At 41.9% G+C, this 18,085-nt stretch overlaps 5 protein-coding genes across 5 annotated transcripts; 2 read left to right on the top strand and 3 right to left on the bottom strand.

Moving 5' to 3' along the window:
* Window positions 1-3,903: 3,903 nt before the first annotated feature.
* On the bottom strand, window positions 3,904-8,395 carry F5B22DRAFT_652647 (uncharacterized protein; the record flags this gene model as incomplete). Its single annotated transcript, XM_047979640.1, has 4 exons — window positions 3,904-5,341; window positions 5,422-7,025; window positions 7,080-7,173; window positions 7,266-8,395. 4 exons carry the CDS (start codon window positions 8,393-8,395, stop codon window positions 3,904-3,906), a joined length of 4,266 nt encoding a protein of 1,421 aa, XP_047824760.1.
* Window positions 8,396-8,664: 269 nt separating this feature from the next.
* On the top strand, window positions 8,665-11,166 carry F5B22DRAFT_631643 (uncharacterized protein). Its single transcript, XM_047976628.1, has 3 exons — window positions 8,665-10,142; window positions 10,196-10,555; window positions 10,696-11,166. The coding sequence occupies exons 1-3, from the start codon at window positions 8,841-8,843 to the stop codon at window positions 10,963-10,965; spliced, it is 1,932 nt and encodes a 643-aa protein (XP_047824761.1). The 5' UTR covers window positions 8,665-8,840; the 3' UTR covers window positions 10,966-11,166.
* Window positions 11,167-12,356: 1,190 nt separating this feature from the next.
* F5B22DRAFT_653556 (uncharacterized protein) lies at window positions 12,357-12,920 on the bottom strand (the record flags this gene model as incomplete). The annotated part of the gene is made up of 2 exons (XM_047979726.1): window positions 12,357-12,527; window positions 12,595-12,920. 2 exons carry the CDS (start codon window positions 12,918-12,920, stop codon window positions 12,416-12,418), a joined length of 438 nt encoding a protein of 145 aa, XP_047824762.1. The 3' UTR covers window positions 12,357-12,415.
* Window positions 12,921-14,138: 1,218 nt separating this feature from the next.
* F5B22DRAFT_631647 (cytochrome c/c1 heme-lyase) lies at window positions 14,139-15,821 on the top strand. Its single transcript, XM_047976629.1, has 2 exons — window positions 14,139-15,134; window positions 15,238-15,821. Exons 1-2 carry the CDS (start codon window positions 14,317-14,319, stop codon window positions 15,518-15,520), a joined length of 1,101 nt encoding a protein of 366 aa, XP_047824763.1. The 5' UTR covers window positions 14,139-14,316; the 3' UTR covers window positions 15,521-15,821.
* On the bottom strand, window positions 15,537-17,639 carry F5B22DRAFT_43377 (vitamin B6 photo-protection and homoeostasis-domain-containing protein). Its single transcript, XM_047971777.1, has 2 exons — window positions 17,054-17,639; window positions 15,537-16,901 (listed from the first exon to the last, which is right to left on the bottom strand). The coding sequence occupies exons 1-2, from the start codon at window positions 17,231-17,233 to the stop codon at window positions 15,936-15,938; spliced, it is 1,146 nt and encodes a 381-aa protein (XP_047824764.1). The 5' UTR covers window positions 17,234-17,639; the 3' UTR covers window positions 15,537-15,935.
* Between the last annotated feature and the right edge of the window lie 446 nt (window positions 17,640-18,085).

Below are 18,085 nucleotides of genomic sequence, written 5' to 3' on the forward strand. Positions count from 1 at the left end.
AATAAAATAGGTAAACTTTTTATTTAACTTTAATATTACCTTTTAATACCAGCCCAGCTAAAAGAATATAGTAATAAATGCGTTATTTTATAAAATAATTAATTTATTAACTATTAAAGCTTATAAAGCTAAAGAATATAATATAGCCTTAATCCTATTTAAAACTTTAGGAGGGCTAATAGTTGTTATAAAAAAGGAAGTAATAATACTATATAGCTTTAACTTAATAAATTTAATCTAATAAAAAAACGAAAAGCAAGGTCTAAAATATAAAAACTATTGGTTAATCGTTTTAAAGTAGACCTTTAATTTAAAAGTTTATTTCTGGATAGCCTTAATTAAGGAAGCCTATTATCCAATAATTACTACTTACCCTAAATAAAATAAATGCATTAAAATAATTAAATAAAATTACTATTAGCCCTTATTAAAATGAAATATTTAAATATATATTTATAATTGTTATAATTATTAATGGAATAAAACTTTCCGGGATAAAATACTTGGATTATTATACTTATTATTAATTCCTATAATTATTTAACATTATATTATAGTTAATAAAAAGGATATACCTTTAAATAAATATAGTTATAATTATATATAAGTATTTATTAATAAATTTAACTACTTATTAATTATAATACTTAATAAAAAAAACAATATAGTAAAAAATATAATATATTAATACTATAAATATATTTACCGTTTCCTAGGTTTTTTAAAGGTATAGATTTTAAATAATATTGCACCCTTTATTTTGCGCTTCTTAGTAAAGATTAATAAATTAACCTATATTAAATACCGGTATAGGAGTACTTTTTACCCTTAAACGTAAGGAGCTATAAAGTTTATAAATTAAAAGTTAAATTAATAATTATACTTTTACATTAATAAGTATTAAAATAATTGGAGCCTTTACCTACCTATATTAAATTTTATATATAACATTTCTTAATATTTAACTATTAATATAGTACTATTAAAGGTTCTAATAGGAATTAATGTAAGGAACCCTTTATTGTTACCTTTATTAAATATTATTAAAAAAATAGTACTTAAAAGGCTAACCTAATAATTAATATAATAAACCTATAAAGTATAAAAGGCAGTTTATAAAGCAATAAAAGCTATATAAAAGAAATAAAAAGTATAGGTAAATAGGAAGTAACGCCCGGTAGACTTTTATATAAAAGATAAGGTCTTCCTAAAGAAGAAAGGCTTTACGATTAATAGCCCAACTACTTAATTAAACTCCTAATAGGTTAAACCCTTTAAAATATTCGAAAAAAGAGGATATAGCTATATATTGGACCTTTTAAAGTTAATAAAGATAATTAACCTTTTTTATATAGATTGATTGTATAAAGTAAGTAAAAACCTATTACTTTAATAAACTTAACTATTATTAAAACTTAAAAATATTAAAGGAGGACCAGAATAGAAAGTTAAATAACTATTTAAGTTATAAATAATAGAGTATAATAAAACATTATAATATTAAATTGCTTAAAAAGGTTATAACCTTAACGATATTTAATACTTGGTAAAGAATTTTAAAAATTTATTAGTTAAAATATAAAAGTTCTATAAAAAATAGCTTAATATATTAAGACTACTTAAATAATTAAATAAATAGATAAAAGCTATAACAATTAATAAATTTGCTATTAACTACTTTAATAATAATGTTACTATATAAAATAGTATTATAATTAAAATTAAACGCTATAAATAATTCTTTAACCTATTTTACACCCGTATTTCAGTTTTAATAGGGGGAAGTATAATAAACGTATTAAATATATACTATACCGGAACATTATACGCATTATAGAGGGACATTATAGAGATACGTAAGATGTAATATATGTACTAATAAGGTCATATAACCTATAATAGCCGTTAATACGTATATATCTCCATGTACGCTTATATTCTAGTTTCATCTTTCCTTCCTTTTTTCCTTAGCTTAAAATCTTCATTTATAGCATCAATATAGCTATGCCCTAAACCCCCAATTATAATAAGGGATATAATATAATATATTTAGCTTTTTTTAATATAATATATTATTATATTTTTTTTAAATTTATTAGTTAACTTTTTTAATTAATTATTAAATAAATCTTTATTTTTAAAAAAGGTATTTAAATTAGCTTTATAAGTTTTAACCTTCTTTATATATTTTAAGTTTAAATTAATAAAGTTACCTATTAAGTTAATTATTTTAAAAATAGCTTATATAACTATATTAATTAATTTAAAATCGATTTTATTAAAGGTACTTTTAATTATATCTTTTTATAATATTAAGGTTAAGCTACCTTTTTTTATTTAAGTTTAAAAAGCGGTAATTTAATTTTATAGCTATTAAATTAAAGTAGTTTAATTAATAGCATTTATTTTATTTATTAATAAGGGTAATTTTATTAATCCTTTATTTAAATTAAAGTTTAATAGTAAAAGCGTTCTATTTTTTAATTTAAAGTTTAAAAAGTTTTAAAAGTTATTTTTAAATTTAACGTTAATCTTTTCTTTTTTAATAAAAAGGATAGGGTTTTAAATTAATTATTTATTAATTATAGAAATATTAAGTATAATATATAATAATAATTGTTAAAATCGTTTTAGGTTATTTATTTTAACTAAGGTCTTTTTAATTTTAAGGGGTATAAGGTTTAATTTTATTAATTAAATCTATTATAAGGTTATATTTATTTATTATTAAATATAAAATATAATAATAGGGAAAAGTTTAATTTATAAATTATAAATAATAGTAATTAAATATAAATAATATATTTATATAACATTTATTAATAAAAAGGAAAAGTTTAAAATAATATTATAATTAGGGTTTAAAGTATAGCTATATTAATATTATAAATAAAAATTTTAAGCTAAAAAAAAAAGGAAGGAAAGATAAAATTAAAATATAAATATATATAGAAATATATATAGGTTAATAGCTATTATAGGTTATATAACTTTATTAATATAAGTTTTCTATATTTTTATAATATCCCTTTATAATGTGTATAATGTTTAAATATAATATATATTTAATATATTTATTATAAATATTAAATTTAAAAAAGCTTATTTTAATAAAGATAAAGCTAAATTAATTACTTTACTTATTATTATTTATAATTATAATAAATTTAAAGTTAGGATAAATATAATTAATTAATTATAAATATATAACTTTTAAAATTATAAAATTTATAAAAGCTATAAAAAGTATATATTTCTTTAATTTATTCTTTAATTAATTATTTATAATACCTTTTTATTATAAAAGTAGTTTTAAAATATAACTTAAAAGCTATATAATAATTAATAGCTTTAAAAATAAGCTATAGTAAAAGTTATCTTTAAAAAATATAGCTTTAAATTATAAGCTGGTTAATAAGGCTTTTTAAGTAAAAATAGCTTTAAAATTAAGCTTTTAAGCTATTAATTAATTAAACGGAATAAAAAAGGAGATTATAAGGCCTATAAAGGCTTTTTAATTAATAGTTAAAAACGTATTATTTTAAGTAATATTAATAGTAATATTAATGGAAAATGGTTTTAAATAATCTATAGCTACAATAAATATAATATAGCACTTTATAATAACGATCATTATAGTTATATCTAATATAGGCAAAATTAGTATAGGAATGGAAGTAACTATTATTTTAGCTGTTCTTACTGGCTACAGGGGTTCAACTAGTGCCTTGGCAGGCTTTGGAGCGCTCGTGGGCCTTAAAGGGATACAAGGGTGTTGCCCCCTTGGAAGTTTCAAGGCTGGTGATCAATTGAACCGTATCGAGCCCTATACTTGGCCTTTTTCCTACCTACTCGACTGCAACTAGCCTTCTACTCACTATAGGACACCCAACCTTGACAATATCAAAGCAACAGCCGGACTGTCCGCACTCTTGTTACCATCCTTGGGAGCATGTGCCTTCTCTCATGGCGGTAATAGGCGCTGTATATAGCCCCGATAGTGACAGCGACTAGAGGAAGTAAGAATGTGTAATTAGTACATTCGGTTGCGACATTACAGGCAGTGGCGGTGGTTTCAGTGTTGGCGTAGATATCGCGGCAAGAAAGGAACGGACTCCAGTTGACCTGTATGACGAGGATTGGGAGGACAACAAAGTCGATGGAAATAACGAGTACATTGGGGATCCATTGCTCAAATGTGGTCGGAATGTTTCTGGAGATTATTAACAAGTCCCAAAGAACGAGTAAGCTCCATAGATACGAGAACGCTAATTTCTGACCAGTGGACATCGACGTCCATTTGTGCTCGGTCCTATATGTAAAAATCAGGGGTAACGGGAGAATAAAGACGAACAGCGTGATTTTAAGCCAATTTCGAAGGATTTTCGTGACCCATTTAGTGAATACACCCTTTAGGGGCAGGGTCTTCCTTCCATGCTCGCGGAGTATCGCTTGGCTCAGCTTCAGATGGGCGTTCCAATTACTCGAAACATGAACCCCGGACTGCTTTTTATATGCCTCATATACGGCAGCGTGTGTCCTGCTCCCTTCCCAGTCAGTTTGCGGGAGATGCGGCTGCCGTAAAGTCCAAGGATACAGGTCGATGTCTCCTTCCCGCTTTTCCTGAAGCCTCTTAGTATATTGTAATGGTGTCTCCATCTGATCCCAGAGCAGGCTATTTGGGTTCCATCCTCGCCGAAGCATTTCCCTGAGCGCTTCTGTGTTACCAAGTTGTATAGCGTCTCGTAGGTACGACACGGGTCTGTAATGTCCGAGGCCCGCTTGTGTTTCTATGATATTCCATAAATCCTTTCTATCATTTCTTATACTTCGAATATTTCCCCAAACGAGTCGGTCATATTCCTCTCGGGATAGAGGGCAGCGAGTCCATTCTTGTACGCCGTCTTCTTCCGAATTGGATGCCCTTGAACAAAATAATATGCTATTAGGGCTACTGCTGGTTCTACTGGCTCGTCTTAATGGTAAAAGGTGCTCCATAACAAAGCGGCATTGTCTGTAAGTGCCATAATGTAGTACCGCCTTGACAAGAACTATGGATGTGTTATGGACATTCGAATTTCGCACGTAGTGCCAAGACTTTCCCGTGCGAAACAAGTCGGGGAACCTCTTAATGATGGTCGCTGCTGGCGTGAACATGGAGGAAAGGATTGCGCGCTCTAGAAAATAACAGCCATATATTTTGCGGTATTGAGAATCGGATGTCTCGCCCCGTAGCCATACATCTTTGACTGCAGGTGTCCCCACTGTTGAGGGCAGTAACGCGATTATTTCCTCATTCCTTGTGACTAATGTTGGCTCTGCAGCATCTAGAATAGCATTCCTGAAGTTGAACACGGTTGAGGTTAGTTTGCATCTCACAATAATCCTTCTCGATCAGAACACTGGACGAAGTCTACTTACGTGAAAAAGTTGTCTTGATGGCTAGAACTACACAGTATCAAGAGTGCCATCTGCACCGGATTTAAGTCATGTTCTCTTTTGACTGGGGGTAGACGCCGTGGTCGAAAGAGGCTGAGTGGTTGGTCCCACCATCTGTTATAATGATCCTGGCATCCGTCAATCCAGCAAGGCACTGTTAAGAGCCCTTTTAATAAGTTGGGGGTGTGTTCCAAGAACGATTGGAGGATCTCTCGGAACCCGAGACTGACTGATCGCATGAAGGGTGAAGTATCCAAGGGGCCACGGACCCACCATAACTTTGCGAATCGGCGCTTATCGCCTTCATTAAGCAGAAATTTCACTGCTTCTAAGTTGTTACCCTCCACAGCCGCACACATCATAGAGTACGCCAGGTTTTCCACATGGTCCTCCGTAGAGAGAAGTAGCAGGATCGTATTCTCCAATGCCTCGGTATAATATTTGCCATATTTCATTGCTCGAAATAACAAGTCTGGAAGGTCCAATGCTCCTATTACAACACTGTTAAAAGGAACCACATGAAGTGGGAGAAGTTTGTTTCCAGCCCAAACCTTCATGTCTTTCAGGCCAATGTCTTGCTGATTCCTGTGGTCCCTTACATGAGCTACTAGCATGGTAAGGGCCCTTGCCTGAAATATAGACAGTGCCACAGCGAAGATCCTTCGGAATTGGGTGCCACCTTCGCAAATGTGACATAAACCGCTCGTTGCCTGAGAATGACATGCATCTAAAAGGCATTTTAAGAGTGTCATGTTACCGTAAAGAATCGCATTCAAAATAGCGCAAGAACGGATTTCCGATGTTAAGATAGTATCCTCAGGTGTGAGATGAATAGTAAGCGCTTCATGATGTAAGTCTGCGCGTCGTTCCACTAGCTTAGGTACCAAATTTTGAACTGTCTCGTCGTCAAGTAAAGGAAGGAAGTGCAGCACTGTATGCCCCGACCGGTTCCATATACCAGCATTGATATCTTCTTGCTCGACAATGAATTCAAGCATATTGACTTGTTGCCTTCTGGCAGCCAGTATTAGGGGAGTGTTTCCGCCATTATCTTGACAATTCATATTTATCGGGTTAGATTTAAGGTAACCCTGTAGATCTTGGAGCGTTCCCGAATTAAGAATATTGAGCAGTTCATCTGGCATTAACTTGACGGGTGGCCATAACTTATCGTCTGTATCTGACTCAGTTTCGCTTCCGTCGGAAAATGTGCCCCTTGACCTTTTCGATTCAGGTTCCCTGACTTGCGATGAGGAACGACGATTAGGTGTTGTTATTGTCGGACTTTGACGCTCTTTGACCCGCCTGAGCGGCATTTGATAGGGGCGCTTCATCGCTTCATGTAGACTTGTGAAGTAGTCTAGGGCAGCAGCCACGCCTCCTTCTGATGCAATCGACAACCACTTTGAGCATTTATCATGTGACACTGCTACGCCAAACCCGGAAAAATAACAGATCGAGAGTTCCCATGCGGCGGCCCACCGCCGAGGGTCGTTACCATCGTTAGCGATAAGGGATAAACTTTCCACGATACGCGACTTTAAGTGATGACTCGTTTGGGAGAAGCTGGAGTAGCCTATTGCAACCTTAGAGGTACGTTAACAACCAGTAGAGCGGTAGCTGATCAGCGCGTTACTTACCATCTCCTTCACGTCAAGGTCCTTTATGACTTGAGTGTGGCTAGTCTTTTCGCTATGAGAGCGCTGTCCTCTTGGCATGTCGTCACTATCGTACCTACCAATCATTGTAAGCTTGAGCCATGCAAATGTAGTTCTTAATTCCAAGTCGTTGTGCCCAATCACCATACGACAAGCTTGAAGACGTACTGATTTATTATTCTGATACACTCATCCAAATTACGACGTTTCGGTCTCAATCGAATAGCTTGCCGCATTAATAAATCGACAGTAGCAAGATCTAAGTCCGAGTCATGTTTCTCTCGATCTTCCCTCCTGACTAGCTCGATAGCTTCCGACAATATTGAACCACTGGATCGAAGTGTTGTGGAGTCACCAATAGACTCGTAAAACGGATGATCGATCATGATGGATAAAACAACGAGCCCATAAGAGTAGGTGTCCGTTAATTTCATTTCACAGAACCCCATGGTTTTAGGACCTGACCTCTCAGGTAATAGTTCTGGGGCGCACCATTGCGGTGTGAACGCTGGCAGGCTTTTAGAGTCGCTATGTTCGAACACTGAATGGCCAAAATCCGTCAGCTTGGCCAAAAATTCATTGTCTTTATTCACTCTTGGAAGAATAAGAATATTCTCGGGCTTGACATCTCCGTGAACAACCCCACAACGGTGCATCACTCTTAAGCCCTCAGCGATATCACGGGCTAAATCTAATTTAGATTTGAACTTCAGGCGAACAAAATCCCAATTCACCCAAAATTTGTCCAAAGTGCCTTGAGGTGCCAGCTCTTCGAGGAATAGAGGACGGGGAATAGTAGCTTCTTCGTCTTCAAAATCCCACGCTACCCCTCGCAATTGACCAATGTTTGGATGTTCTCTGAGGGGCGCATGTGTTCGAACTCTCAACTCTGTAATAAAGCTGACCAAGGCGTAGGTCTCTGGCTCAAGTATGCGTTCTCGTGGTCTTTTGACGATGATATTTTCCCATTTTGTAATTATTGGATTGGAGGATACGGCGGACACAACGTGACGCGATATTCGAGTGTGGCTAACACTACTCGTGTGGCCCTTGGTGTATTGTATCTCTTTGTGACGATGAAACTGGCGAACGGGCTCCATCTCATCGCCGTACTGTCGGTATATTTCGCTAATCAGGGAGATCAACGTGATGAAATCTGGTGCTAATGCATTGTCGGGTGTAATCCTCGGCGCACCTCGTGTCTGTGTGAATCGCGATCGTGATTGTGACCAGTTTCGGCGAATGTCAGCAAGATTCACGGTGGCTTGGGAACCTAGTCCCGTTGACCGAGTCGTCATCGTAGAATCCCGATACTGTACAATATAGTCACTGGTTTCGATGGCTAGATTGGAAAATGGGTATCGTTGAAGTTTCTCTATGAACATCCACCTCAAGAGTGGTTTTCGAATTTCATTGCGAGGTATTGTTGCTTACATTTCGGGTCCGAGCCTCAGCTGCCTTGCTCTGGATGCATATGCAGCTTCCCCCAAACCCGACTTACCCCGCTCAACTTATACGTGCCGATTAAGGGGCATCTAAAGATCCCCCGGTAGCATTCTGCCACTATATTGGAAATGGTGGCGCAGCAATGAGGCTCTGCTATGATTGCAGAAGTGACCACTGCACTGCCTCAGAGGATATCTACAAGATAAACATAGATTATTCCTCTGCAATCATCTTAGAACATCATTATCTATGGATTCCCTTTCCTAGGTTCCTTATTCATCTCTTGTATAATCCCCAATGGCCACGGGTCTCGAGGTTTTAGGTGGTGTCGCGGCTTCGCTTGAGCTGGTCAAAATAACAAAAAGCTGTCTGTCAACTTTTAATGAGTTACGCAATGCGGACATACAGGCGAGAGCCCAAGGAGATATACAATTCCATTTTATCGTGCAAGGCCTCAAATTTGATCGTTGGTGTTCATTGCTGGGGATACAGAACATGTTTGAGCTATCCGAAATGTCGCCTAGTCAGTGGCAGCAAAAAGTCGAAGTCAAGGAGTTCGAAGACCTGTTACAAGATCGGCTACGATTCAGGAGTCATAACCTCGTTACCCTTGTGTTGAGAACCTTGAAGTCGATGGAACAAAAGTTCAGCGAGGCTGAGAAATTAATGGTGAAATATTCAGTCTCAACAGATACTCAAGCCCCGTTTGTTAGTCCAACCCCATCTCGCAAACACCACTTCACGCTTCCCAGAGTCTTGAAAAGAACAAAGCAACTATCATTGCCATCGAGCGACATGTCTGCAGAGGACATCAGTTCAATTCGGGGCCGAATCGCACGCCCTATTTCTAAGATGCAATGGGTGGCGACGGACAAGAAAACTGCGCAAGATATACTAAAGAGCATCGTGAAAGTCAATGACTCTTTGGTGGGACTCTTGGAGTCAATACACCAAGCCCAAATAAATCGGCAGATAAATCTGGCCATCCTGGACAGCGTAGAACATCAAGAACGCTACATCACGCAGATCCTCCCCCGAGACAGTGAAGTCCGAGCTTTGGTTGGTATGAGGCTTTGGCAAGCGCGCGGGCTCAAAGAATCCGAGGATAATGCCTCATCATACTCTGGAACAAGCTTCGGAGTTGATGCGAGGCCGGCCAGGCACACCACATATTCAACTCAGGACTTTAAGAAAAATACCATTCACCTCGGGGAGTCGAGATCGTTTTCCATCTTGGGTGGAGAATCGGTTGTGGTAGAATGGAAGTACTTTAGCAAGGACCGACCATTTTCCGTCGAACAGTCGTTTCGTCTTATGGATTTGGTCCAACTTCTCAATACTACTGATCTATACAAGAAGTTCCAAGCCCTCCCATGTAAAGGCTATGTCACTGACAACGAGAACTTTCGAGTCGGCATGATCTTTTCAACTGGGCATCGTTCGACGATGACTCCTCAGTCCCTTCAAGGTGCAATACATGGCACAACAGAAACACCCCCGCCAGTGGGTGAGCGATTTGCGATAGCGAGACGCTTTGTTCTAGCCATTCACAACCTCCACGCTGTACAGTGGCTACACAAGGGGATTCGCAGCGATAATGTTTGTGTCCCATCACGTTGAGCTATGTGATACGAACTAACTTGACTCAACAGATCCTATGCTTTCAAGATATTGGTAGCAAAGACAACCTCGATATCTTGCGAGAGAATAAACCTACGGATCCAACTGGTGAAACAGATCCCATAGGGGAAATGGTAGGCTCAAAGGAAAAAGATCACCATTTAACAAAGGCCCCTAGTCCGCTCCCTACATTCTACCTATTGGGATGGGATCTGTCACGCCCAGACCACCCAGAAGAGCTTTCTGAGTCTATCTCAGTTTCTACTCTAGGTTTTCAGACTAAGCTGGAGGCTATTCGTATGTATACCCATCCAGATGCGTTTTCCGCCCAGCATCTATCACCAGGGAAACGACTACGGTATCGTCCACAGTGGGACATGTACAGTATTGGTGTGAGTGGCAACTTTTGTATTCTTATCTTCTTGCGCACAGCCCTGGAAAACCCTTTAATATTGTTACCCGCCTACTAACCTAGCAGCTCTTCAATCTCGAAGATCACCAACTGAGGACCGATAATTAACTTTTTTTCTAGCTGATTCTCCTCGAAGTTGGACTGTGGAGAACACTAGACACAATCCGTCGCAAAGTCACGAACGATGACGATTTTCGGCTGCGTGTGCGGACGGAGTACTGTGATAGGTTACAGGCAAAAATGGGACTCGTTTACTGGAGGGTTGTCCAAAGATGTCTGAATGATGACTTCGAGTTGAGCGATGAAGGGGTTTCGGGTCATCATGATTTTTCCTTGCAAGTTGCATTCGAGAAGCAGGTAGTCTTCGAATTGGAAAGATGTTATGCTTGATGAAACACAGGATCTAGGGATCCCACAGTATGAGGCTGTTTTCTGTCCATCAGGGCTCAAAGGAAGATCTATAACAAGGGTAGATGACTAGGCTTAGAACTTGAGCAATTTATATTATAATGAACAACTAGGGCTGCATGAGTCCTTGACCAACCAACTCTTTCTCGGCTGTTGGTGGCTCGACTCGACTCTATATACAACTGGTCTGCCAGCCCAGACCGCCTGGGTCTCTAGGGTCTGTTTCAAGAAGCGAAGTCTGTATAGCCTCATGGCGGCATGTCTTGAAATGATCATGATCAGCCTGCAATGGCCTTTCGTACGGCTGAAGTGCAAGGTGAGCAGCTTATTCGGCTTGTACAGCTTGTACGCGCGTAACATTTTCAATAGTTCCATCTGTCATAATTAGCTATTGACGTCTGTTTGATTCCTTTCCACAGTTGTGGTATGTGCCCATAGCCTACATAATGAACGCGTCCAGTTTGTTAAGCGCGTTCGAGACTTGCACCCTTAAGCAACCACAGCAACTACGGTTGCCTAAGGCATCACTGCCAACAAAGGTACAAAGGTACCTCCCAATGTGCGACCCAGGAACTACATAGTCAACAATAGACGCGTCTCCCAACAAGTACTGGTAACCTAATGGGTAGAGATGCTCCCTCAATGACCTCCAGGACACCAGTTCAGTTACGGTCCCAGCTAGACTTTGGGGTCTACTTAGTAGATGCCACCACTTCGAGACATCGGGGACTGCAGGTCCTCTATAAGTAGATTCGGACACCGGGGTTTACTCATAAGGGCTTCCCCCTTTGGGACGCTGGAGGCCTGGCGGCTCTTATGAGGAAATCCCGGAGTCTCCGAAGTCGCCCGCGGTGCACGGTTGTCAGAAGGGTTGGTCCCGGAGTGAGTAGAAGGTCAGTCACAGTCAAGTAGGTAGGTAGAAGGGATAGTATAGGCGTCAATATTCATTGAATCCTGAACCCTCTAACCTTCGAAGGGGGGGCCAACACCCCTTTATATAGCCAGTAGGTCTAATACAGCCACCCCTAGGGTCTATGTGACTATATCACCTGACAACGGTGCTGGATCACGACCGCAAAGAAATACCCACTCAAATGCGAAAGCAGGGCGCGTTGTAGCTCTAGAGACTTTGACAAATAGAGGCAAGGCATATTAACTTTTTTTTTTACCCTTTGGTTTTATTATGTCAGAGCTTTATGCTACCCTGCTTTTTTTTATATTAATATACATGGAAACTTTCGCTAGATATTATCTAACTGGATGTGTTAAAGATAGTAGCAAACCCATATTAGCAAACGAAGTGATATATGCATATAGATTAAGCTTCTTTCATTAAACTTTGTCAGTCCTATCTCGTGGAGCTATTGTTAGGCAGACTGCACATCATTCATCTCCTACAGTCTTGCAACTTTGGCTTTGTTCGCTATATCCCTTATACACCAGATGCCCCTTCCAGCGTCACAAAGGTTGCTGTACAGATTTGCGGTCCAAAAGGGACGGTGTTACAGTCCATGCTTGCTTCGGAATTCCCGACAAATGTGGTCCTGGGTGTTTCAGTCAGCCCTCTTCATCTAAGTTAAGGTTTATGAGTGTCAGAGAGCTATCACATACGGGCCAGAATCGCCACAATTAATCACCTGTATAACACTCGCATAAAGCATACCTAATCCAATCTGGATCTCGATCACTGTCGAATTGTCGGTCTTCGTGCCGGATATCGTGCACCGATAGTTGGAGTGCAGAGGACAAGTGATGAGCTCAGTTTGGTTGGTCAGATTGTACGTGAACTTGAAACCCGCCGTGCCCTCCTCGCCGACGTTGTCGCGCGTTGTGATGTTGAGATCTCGGATGGACCAGCTTGGAGGCTCGCTGCAAGGCTCTGACAATGCGAGACTGGCAAATGCCAGGGCCAAAAGCGGCTGAACTCTTGGCAACATGATGCTCTCGTGGGGGAGTGGAGTACAAGGTCTACTGCAGCAAATAAATCAGTGCACTGTTTAATGGCAAATTGGATCGGTATATCTAGAATGACCCAAGGCCTGAGTCCTATATACACGCATCCGGGACTCTTAGTGCATCAATTAAGAGTAGTAATGAATATGGAACATGTCGGCTGCTCAAATTAGCCGCCTTGGTGGATGTAGGTTGAACCAACCTCCCACAGGTGGACAATATCTTGAGCGTAACCTCATCCCGGCAGTTCAACCCTTCAGCTGTGATCTGGGCGATCATTTACAACTGGCTGGATATGAAGCGACATCTATGCACCGTTCCTGTCCAGCATGCCTACATCTTACAAACGCTCGGATAAGTAAGTTGATTTAAGTGCTACAACAGTACTTTGTTCTGGTGAAGTTCTGCTTCGATATTGACAGAAGAGTTCTTGGAATACTGAATCCGTCGGCGTGTTCTCGTCTGAGTGACTGTAGGAAACGACCTTGGAGTATATAATGGTGGCGAGCGTCAACTCAGGCTTTATTATGAGATTTCGTAACGGTGAAAGCGCGAGTCTTGATTACACGTTACTAGACACCCGAACTTATACCCTTGTTAAGCTCTTCCCAATGGCTAGCTTGACCAAGATAGGACAATAACGTAGCTTATAACAACTTATCCATCGCCCCATCCATTTGGGGACGCTTCAATATCAGTACATAATATTAATCAAAAATGCAGCCATTGCCAAGCCGTAGGGTGGTTTTGGGGATAATGAGTGGTGCGGAGAAAGTGGAAGACGATGACCATTTTTGCCATTTAGCAGGAGACGATCTTCTAGATAAGAAGCAAGCATTCAATTGACCACGGTCTTTTCCGGGTAGAGAGTCCTGCAATGTTCCATATTCGTATTTCACCGAGTTCAGATTCTTCCAGGATTAGGAGACAGCCCTGTTCTCTACTCCGTAACGCTACTAGAATGCACTGCTTCTAAGATGTACACTTATTTTGATAACAAGATCATGTATCAATTTTGAATAACATTCCCTTAGCAGCCTGTCTCCCATTCTAGTTATTATTATATAAAGATCACGGGAGACGATGTCTTGAAAGATGATCGCTTGTAAGTAAGTAGATAGGTATGTTTGCAGTCTATAAATAGGTACATTATACTTGAAGATCTGGCATGCAGCAAGGGTCCAATTAAACCTCCAAAACGGCAAGATCCGTCCCACCAACCACGAACCACCCAATCTGAACCTCCGCCGCGCCCAGCAAACCCACGATCTGCGCCTAACAACACAACCTAACGAGAATGCGACACTAGCCCTATCCACCGACTAAATCTATCGTCTGTCTGGCCTTGCTTGGGTTGGGCCTAGGAGGAAAAGTTCAGCCATGCTGCACGACATCATCGACCAGATATTCCTGAGCCATCACCAACATCACCACGACGACGACCACCATCACAACAGCAGCGCTCCTTCGATTCCCGCCAACATCATGGCCGCCGCCGATCCCAAACAGCACGAGCAGGCGACGTGTCCCGTCGACCACAAGAGCAGGGAAGCATGGCTAGAGAAGGCAAAGGCCGCATCGGCAGCGACAGACTCTCCCCCCGCATCGCTCCCACCATCGCATCCGCCTGTGGGCACGAACGCAACCACAAACGCAGAGAGCTGTCCCGTCGATCACAGCGCGCGCGAGGTATGGCTGCAACAAGCCCGTGCGTCATCCACATCCGAGAACACGGGGATTCCCAGACACACCACACCATCGACATCCTCCATATCCTCATCATGGAGTTCCTACATCCCCCGAATTCCATTCTTCTCTTCCTCGACAACAACAACAACAACAACATCAAACCAAGTTCCGCCAAGCACAATACAAAGCCACTCCCCCCTCGGCATAGACCGTGAAGTCTCGACCATCCCGCGGACATCCATCCTCCCAGGCAATGACACCCATTCAAGCGGCGCCAGCGACCACCCAGCCCCACCCCTCGCGAACAACGAGCAAGAAACGGGCGCCGACCGCGCCACAGGGAACTGGATATACCCGTCGGAGCGCATGTTCTTCGACGCGATGAAGCGCAAGGGCCACGACCCGCGGGCCGCCGACATGCGGACGGTGGTGCCGATCCACAACGCCGTCAACGAGCGCGCGTGGGCCGAGATCAAGGCCTGGGAGGGCCCGTGGATACAAGGGAGCAGGTGAGTTGTGCCTTGACTGCACACATTCCATCACGCACACCTCCTTTTCCAATTCCATTTCCCGATCAATACCTTCTAGCTAACCACAGATATAAACCCCCAGCTGCTCCGGCCCGCGCCTGCACTCCTTCTCCGGCCTAAGCACGCAGATGTCCCCCAAGGCGCGCTTCAACACGCTCCTAGGCTACCAGGCGCCCTTCGACCGCCACGACTGGGTCGTCGACCGCTGCGGGAAGGAAGTCGAGTACGTGATCGACTTCTACGCGGGCCGGAACACGGGCAACGGCGCCGACGGCAAGTTGTCGTTCTACTTGGATGTGCGGCCGAAGCTGAACTCCTGGGAGGGCGTCAAGATGCGGGCTTTTCGCGCCGCCGGGCTTGCGTAGATTTTAAGTACCTACTTCATTTCAACGAATTTTATACGATCTAGGTAGTAGGGTAGGGTGAGTGAGGAATAAGAAGAGGCGCGTGTGTTGGTGAGTGGGTTTGTAAATACGCTGTATAACTAATGTATCACTTGCATGGAGACATCTGGATACCAATGCCATGACGAAACCAAAAAAGGGGGGAAAGGCAAGGCGTTTAGGTATTTCATGAAGGAATTTGGAGATATTTCATTCATTTGCTGCATCGTATCGTGCAGGTGGCATCTCTACTGTACATACTCCACATAGAACAGTTCTTGCGATAATCTCTATTCCTTGATTCAAAGCGCCGCGTTTTCCCAGTTCCTTTTCCTTTTTCTTGTGTTTTTTTCTTTTCTTTCGTGATGTTTTTACTACTTTGGTTTGGTTGCATCTCTCATTCTACCAGGATGCGAACGGCAGGACCAGTTTCCATGGCTCCTGTCTCCAGATCCCATCCAGAGCTCGCCATTGCTTTCCAGAACTCTTCGTCAACGGAGCGTAGACGACCCAGCGCAGCAATCCAAGCTTCTATGGCATCGACAGTCGTGGCGCCTTGTTTCAGATATATCTTCTGACCTGCTGTGCTGTTTACGATTATGTACCGGTTATCACGAAAGTTCAGTATATCAGTAGTGGTAATCTCCCCTATTTCCGGGTGTCTGCGTGCGTAGTCGATGTTAGGCGCCTTCCAGCGTAATATGCGCTCTTTGATAGCGACCTGATCTGGCCGTAGCACAAGGCCGCTGCGCAGGAACTCAGTGATAATTATGGTAGCGCGCTGTTTATTTAGCGTCCGCATCTGTACGGACCGCACAGCCTGGTAATTAGTCCATAGGTGGAGACCGACGAGTGTCGCGGTCCATAGCCACACGGCGAGTCGACTCTGCACAAAACGCACAAATACGCTTCCTACCAGCATCCCAAGTAGACTGATGACGGTCTCCTGGCTACCGTCCTTGGCGTTAAGTTCGGCGAGGTTGCCAGACCGCGCAAAATGCGCGCTGAGACTTGCCTTGGCCGACCCACCCGAGACACCGCATAGCGCTCGAAGCACGCCCGACATGCAGAGTGCTACAACCTTGGCGGGGCCGGGGAGTGCAGGGGAGAGAACATCGAGGAACATGGCCGAGTCGTTTAAGATATCGGCGAGAAAGCGGTAGAACTTGCACTCTGGCTCGATGGCTTGGCCGAGCCTGTGGGCGAACAGGATCGTTGCTAGTCGGCCCGTCGACTCTTGAAGGACGGTCAACAGCACGGCACCTGTGGCTGAGGATGCCGCATCTCCTACGCCGAATCCCTGGAGCACGGCCCGCGATGACAGTAGTCCAGCTATTGTACTAGAAAAGGCCTGGAGAGAGTCCTAGAAATGAAGGATGATGTGTCAGCTGAGCAGGTCCTTCCCAAGCACATTGGCCCATGTCTCATTCTTCGTTGAGCAATCTCGCACAGAATAATAAACAAACTACACAACCTCTGTCTTCAGCCTATTGAAGGTCGGGGAAGAGAACTTACGTATATTTGATAAGGCGTGTAGTCAGGCGTCACGGTATGCGGATAGCCAGCGGGGAGGAAGACATCTAGGACCTCACGTGCATAGCTGCGGCGTTTGACCTTGGGCTTGGTGTCATCATCGTAGATGCAGAGGACCCCGGACTCATCAGAGGCACTGATGAGTCTGGGATGGGCAGCCATGTCTAATCGACTATTAGATAGAACAGAGCATCAAGTAGATTTGGCAAGAGGAGAGAGAAAAAGCAGAGAGATGAGGTAAGAGAAGTAAGTGATGATGTTTGCAGGTACTAGGTACTAGTCTCAGAGAGAGATTGTAGCTGAGCTCAGATGCTAAGGCTCACTGCAGGGCCTGGGCTGCGCTAGGGTGCGCTTCTACCCCGCGATAACCCCGCTATGGACTACCCGCAACAGTGCTTGCAGGTACTTGTGTACCTGCGCCTGTCTTGGTGATTGCCTCAGTACTCCCAACAACCCATCTTGTTTGCTTACAATATGCTCTCCATGGATCTGTAAGATGAGAGGATCAAGAAAACCTGCGTGGTGTGACGTGATGTGGCTCAGGCGGTGTGAATTTTCTCATTTCCACTCTGTCGGAAAGCTTCATAGATAACAGCCAAGCCCGCCAGGACCTACCTAGTCCACTAACAAAGAAGCTCTAAAGAGCTCCGGACAGAACCATCGAGGTTCCTATAAGGATTTTTTTTTTTTTTTTTTTTTAGTTAACACATGTGCATGTGCGCAATGATGGCGGACAGAATCAATCTTCATTATCCCTATACCTAATCGTTCATCATGTGTGTGAATCTGCATGCGTCACTATCATTGCCTTGCTGTAGCCATTCTTGTTCCAACTCGATTGTTTAACTCACTCCTCCAGACAATTCGCATATAACAGTAGCCAGTTTCTTTGCAATATCACACTCGAACTCCGTATTTGTTTCAGATTAGAGACTTCTCATCTCTTTCAATCGTGGACCATGAAGAAAATCACCCTTCCTAGTTATGCCATAACTTTCCCGGTGTGCTCAGTAA

This window comes from Xylaria bambusicola (genome assembly GCF_022495145.1).
Source record: "Xylaria bambusicola strain CBS 139988 unplaced genomic scaffold F5B22scaffold_102, whole genome shotgun sequence".
NCBI lineage: Eukaryota > Fungi > Ascomycota > Sordariomycetes > Xylariales > Xylariaceae > Xylaria > Xylaria bambusicola.

Excerpts from the sequence above, each read along its gene's own strand:
- F5B22DRAFT_631643 (XM_047976628.1), top strand. The coding sequence starts at position 8,841 with ATGGCCACGGGTCTCGAGGTTTTAGGTGGTGTCGCGGCTTCGCTTGAG. Across the intron at positions 10,143-10,195 it reads AGGGGATTCGCAGCGATAAT|ATCCTATGCTTTCAAGATAT; the intron begins GTTTGTGTCCCA and ends TTGACTCAACAG. Across the intron at positions 10,556-10,695 it reads GGGACATGTACAGTATTGGT|CTGATTCTCCTCGAAGTTGG; the intron begins GTGAGTGGCAAC and ends CTTTTTTTCTAG.
- F5B22DRAFT_631647 (XM_047976629.1), top strand. The coding sequence starts at position 14,317 with ATGCTGCACGACATCATCGACCAGATATTCCTGAGCCATCACCAACAT. Across the intron at positions 15,135-15,237 it reads CCGTGGATACAAGGGAGCAG|CTGCTCCGGCCCGCGCCTGC; the intron begins GTGAGTTGTGCC and ends ATAAACCCCCAG.
- F5B22DRAFT_43377 (XM_047971777.1), bottom strand. The coding sequence starts at position 17,233 with ATGGCTGCCCATCCCAGACTCATCAGTGCCTCTGATGAGTCCGGGGTC. Across the intron at positions 16,902-17,053 it reads ACACGCCTTATCAAATATAC|GACTCTCTCCAGGCCTTTTC; the intron begins GTAAGTTCTCTT and ends CTTCATTTCTAG.